The sequence below is a fragment of the Corvus brachyrhynchos genome, unplaced genomic scaffold (assembly GCF_000691975.1).
Source record: "Corvus brachyrhynchos isolate BGI_N302 unplaced genomic scaffold, ASM69197v1 scaffold67, whole genome shotgun sequence".
Lineage (NCBI taxonomy): Eukaryota > Metazoa > Chordata > Aves > Passeriformes > Corvidae > Corvus > Corvus brachyrhynchos.
In genome coordinates this window covers 395368-399753 of record NW_008239114.1, presented here as the reverse complement: position 1 = coordinate 399753, position 4386 = coordinate 395368, and the positions used below count along the sequence as shown (strand labels likewise).

At 49.3% G+C, this 4386-nt stretch overlaps 1 protein-coding gene across 2 annotated transcripts in view; it reads left to right on the top strand.

Moving 5' to 3' along the window:
- Positions 1 to 215: 215 nt before the first annotated feature.
- The window catches only part of GNAI3 (G protein subunit alpha i3), a 15286-nt gene continuing 11115 nt past the window's right edge, over positions 216 to 4386 (top strand). For both annotated transcript variants that reach the window (XM_017739837.1, XM_017739836.1), the window contains exons 1-3: positions 216 to 301; positions 403 to 544; positions 2275 to 2432. In XM_017739837.1, coding sequence (XP_017595326.1) covers positions 297 to 301; positions 403 to 544; positions 2275 to 2432 — 305 coding nt within the window. In that variant the 5' untranslated portion in view covers positions 216 to 296. The remainder of the gene's footprint in view (positions 302 to 402; positions 545 to 2274; positions 2433 to 4386) is intronic.

The following is a 4386-nucleotide window of genomic DNA, read 5'->3' as shown; positions in this document are numbered from 1 at the left end:
GCTGCCTTTGTTGACCTCTGGAAATTGAGAAATTCCAGGGTTTTTTAGCAGATGAACTCATGGTGACTGTTGGCATCTGTAAATAAAATCCAGGAAGGATCTGCCGGGACAGTACGGTGGAACTCTGCTATCCACAGCACTGCACGAGGAATATCCTACTCCAGACCCCATCAACTTCTCTGTGGGAACTGGAAAAAGCACATCCTGCTTTTCCTTTCAGTTTCATATGGTTAACTGGATGTTTTTTGTGCTTTTCAGGTGCTGGAGAGTCTGGGAAAAGCACCATCGTGAAGCAGATGAAGTGAGTGCAGGCTGGAACCTCTGTTTTTGTGTGAGATGGGATAAGAAATGTGTGGTGCCCTTCTGGTTTGGCTTGGGAATAATAACCTGGTGTTCTTCCAGGATTATCCATGAGGATGGCTACTCAGAGGAGGAATGCAAACAGTATAAAGTGGTTGTGTACAGCAACACCATCCAATCCATCATAGCCATCATCAGAGCCATGGGGAGGCTAAAGATAGACTTTGGAGAAGTTGCCAGAGCAGTGAGTATTCCATTTATTTCCTTTGTCTGAATTGTGTTAATGAATCCTGGAATTTCAGTCCGGGACAGAATACATTTGTTACAAGATAAAGTATCAAAAAACCTGTCATAACTTTAGTGTATTGTCAGTACAAAGCATCAATATTTTACTGAGGTTTTGGGTAAGAATCCTTAGTAGCTTGAATGCTCAAAAAATTTTAAGAAGTCTTAAAATCTTTCTCTAAATTATTTGAATTTTTGGGAATTTTGAGTTTGAAATTTTGGGAGGTTTGAGGCCCTGCTTTTCCTCTCCCATCTAACTCTGCGCATTCCCTGGCCTGCTTCTTGCATTTGTGTCCAGCACTTTGAGCTGGAAGTCAGGAAGCCTTGATCCTTGTGGTGGTGGGAAAGGCACAGAGTGGGAACTAGGGACTCCTGGAAATGTGCAGGAGAAAGGAATTGTGTCAGCACAGGGCTGCACTGTGACTGTTCCGCCTCGTGCTACAGTTGCTCGAGCCCCGGATGGTTCGAATTTATGGTATTTATTTTGGATTTATGATTCCAAGTCCTGGCCAAAGGGCACATCTGCACTCACATGTTCACCCAGGCTGTTGTCCAGCTGCTGCTCCAAATCCTCCTGGAGTTCTCTTCCACCTTTCCTGGTGCTTGTCAAAGCCAAGTTGGGATCTTGGAGCTGGAATGGGGAAGATGCTGACTCCAAGTCCTTTCTCAGTTTTCTGCCCATGCTGAGGTGGCTTCACAAGAGCTGAGTGCCGTGAATTTTTGCCATCCCGAAGGGCAGAAACCTTGCCATGCTTTCCCAGGAAAAGGCCAAGGATAGCCAAATGCATCAAACCATGGAGTGACCTACACAGATCCAGAACCGGGGTCCCTCTGCATTTTGGCTGTTAACACCTCAATAAAGTGGATTTGGGATCAGCACCCTGAGCTTGGCACATGCCCAGGGGGATTTGGGGCTCAGGGGAGAGGAGCCAGTGTTAGGAGGAGAATCCTGGGATAGTGGAAGGTCTCTCACAGCTCCCAGAAGGACCTGACAGGTCTGATCAGGGTAGGAATAAAAGCAGAGGGGGCTTTGGGGCAGTGTGGGGTTCCCTGTCCTAATCCACTGGATAACTTGGACAAGAGCCAGGTCCTGCGCTGGCTTCTGAGGGGGATTTTTCATGCTCAGATCCTGATCAGTCCATCCCATCTCCTGATGAGATGTTTTATTAAGGAGTCAGTCTCCCTCACTTCCGACAGCTCTAGCAGCAAAAGGCAAATCCTCAAAGCTTTGATCCCATCATCTCTCAGAACTCACTTTCTTTCCCTTTTCCCTGTGCTGTGCCACGCCAACAGAGGTTTTCCAGGTCAAACCTCCAGTTCAGTTCATTGGTCTGGAGTAGCACATCAGCATTCCCACCTTTTCTCTGGAACATTGCACCAAATCACTGAAACCCCATGGTTTTGATGGGAATGGTGCCTTCGGAGCTGTGATCCCCATGGAAGTGCTGTGGCCATCTCTGATCAGGGCATCTCACCCCACAGCCTGGAGCGTCTTCCCCAAAACTTCCCTTTCTGGCTGCAGGAGGTCAACAACTCCATGACTTTTGGGAGAAAACTGGATGGACTGGACGGTGATTAATTAGAACAGTGATTAATTAGATCCCAAGATGTTGAACCTTGCTGTTGGTGCCAGGAAGGGGAAGGTCTCAGTGGATGGACATCCCAAATGATGCGTTCTCTGTCCTGCAGGACGATGCCCGGCAGCTGTTCGTGCTGGCAGGGAGCGCGGAGGAGGGAATGATGACGGCTGAGCTGGCTGGAGTCATCAAACGGCTCTGGAGAGACCCTGGAGTGCAGGCCTGCTTCAGCAGATCCAGGGAATACCAGCTGAACGATTCTGCATCCTAGTAAGGAACCATTAGCAGCTTCTGGGCTCTTCCCAGCTCCCAGCATGGTGCAGAAGGGGCCGGTGTGGCTGGAGCAGGGTGGGACTGGGTGGGAAGGTCCTGTCTGCACTGGGCTGGGCTCACAGGGGGATGTGGTGCTGTTTGTCTTCCCTCTATGGAGCGTTGGGGAAAACCCCACATTCCTTGTTTTGTGCCTTGGTGAATTTAATCCTGGATGGTTTGGGTTGGGAGGGACCTTAGAGGTCTCGTTCCACCCCTGCCATGGGCCCGGACACCTTCTAGTAGCCCAGGGTGCTCCAAGCCCTGTCCAACCTGGCCTTGGACACTTCCAGGGCTGGGGCAGCCACAGCTGCTCTGGGCAGCCTGTGCCAGGGCCTCCCCACCCTCATAGGGAGGGATTGAATGTAATTTTGAAAAATGTGATTTTTGACAAATGTGCTGGTTTCATGGAAGAAACTTGGCATCTTGTGTGAAGGTGGACATGAGCCCAGATGTGCCCAGGGGGACAAGAGGCCAAAGGCACCTGGCTTGGATCAGGAACATCCAGTGCCCGTCCAGCAGGACCATCCAGTGCCCGTCCCCTGCGCTGGGCATTGCTGAGGCCCCACCTCCAATCTTGGGGTCAGTTTTGGGTTTCTCATGACAAGAAGGACATTGAGGGGCTGGAGCGTGACCAGGGAAGGGAACGGAGCTGAGGAAGGGTCTGGAGCCCCAGGAGCAGCTGAGGGAGCTGGGAAAGGGGCTCAGGCTGGAGCAAAGGAGGAGCAGCTGCTGAGCACTGAATTAGAGACCACTGAGAAAATGAGAGAGAGGAACCAGTCAGGTTCCTTGATCCTACAGAAAGAATGGGAATAGACAAAAGAAAAACAAAAATAATCCTTTAAACTGTGGTGGCTCTTCCACTGGGGAGAATTTCTCCATGGAAAGGGTGCTCAGGCCTTGGCAGGGGCTGCCCAGGGCTGGAGTTCCCATCCCTGGAGATGTTCATGGAACAACTGGATGTGGCACTCAGTGCTCTGTTCTGGTCTGGTGACAAGGTCAGTGGTTGGACTCCATGATCCTGGAGGTCTTTTCCAAGCTCAGTGTTTCTGGGATTCTGTGGAAGTGGCAAGTTCTCAGCTGTGTCACCTCCATTGTCCCTGCACAGGGGAGCAACACTCCTAAAACTTAAGCTGCCACTTTCCTGACATTCAGCAATTTCTGAAATGGGATCTCCTCACCTGGCAGGTCAATATTCCCAGTTTTCTCCTTACAGCTTTCCCTTTCCTCCTGTCCCTATGCCTGGCACCTCACAGGCAATGCTGTCTCTAAACTGTTCTGATTCTAAAATCTTCTTGTCCTGGTCCTAAAATCAACACAGCTGTAGAACACCTGGAAGGTTCCAAGTAGATAAACAGGCTGCTAATGGAATTTTTGATGAAATGCCTGATCTTTTTCCAAGGGCAGGTTAGTGCAGGAAAGGGAAACTGTTTCTTTAATGAGTAAAACAGTTGTTGGGTTTTTCCCCTCTTTTCTTTTTAAACTCACATTCTTTGTGTCTCTACAACAAATATTTGACACCCTGAAAGGTGATCTTGGGGTTCAGCATTTCTAGCTGAAAACTCATCTCAATTTAAGCTTTAAACCTTGGAAAAATGAGTTGGGAGGAGCATTGTGGAGAAGCTTTAGCTGTGCCACAGCTCACTGCCTGCAGGGTTTTGCTGTTCAGAGCATATTTAAGCTTGAAAATAAGGCAGAATCCTTCTAAATTTGCAGCACCTTGGCAGGGGTTTGTATCAAGGGAAGGGCTGACAGGAGACTTCTTGGATTTGTGCATGCCTTTGCAGCAGGAAAGGAGGAAGGCCAGGTTCCAAGGGAGGGAAGATTGATGAGGAGGGGGAAAGGAAGGAATGATTTAATGGAAAGATGTGAAGAAGAGGAGGAAAGATGAAGGACTTGGGCAGAGAGCAGGAAT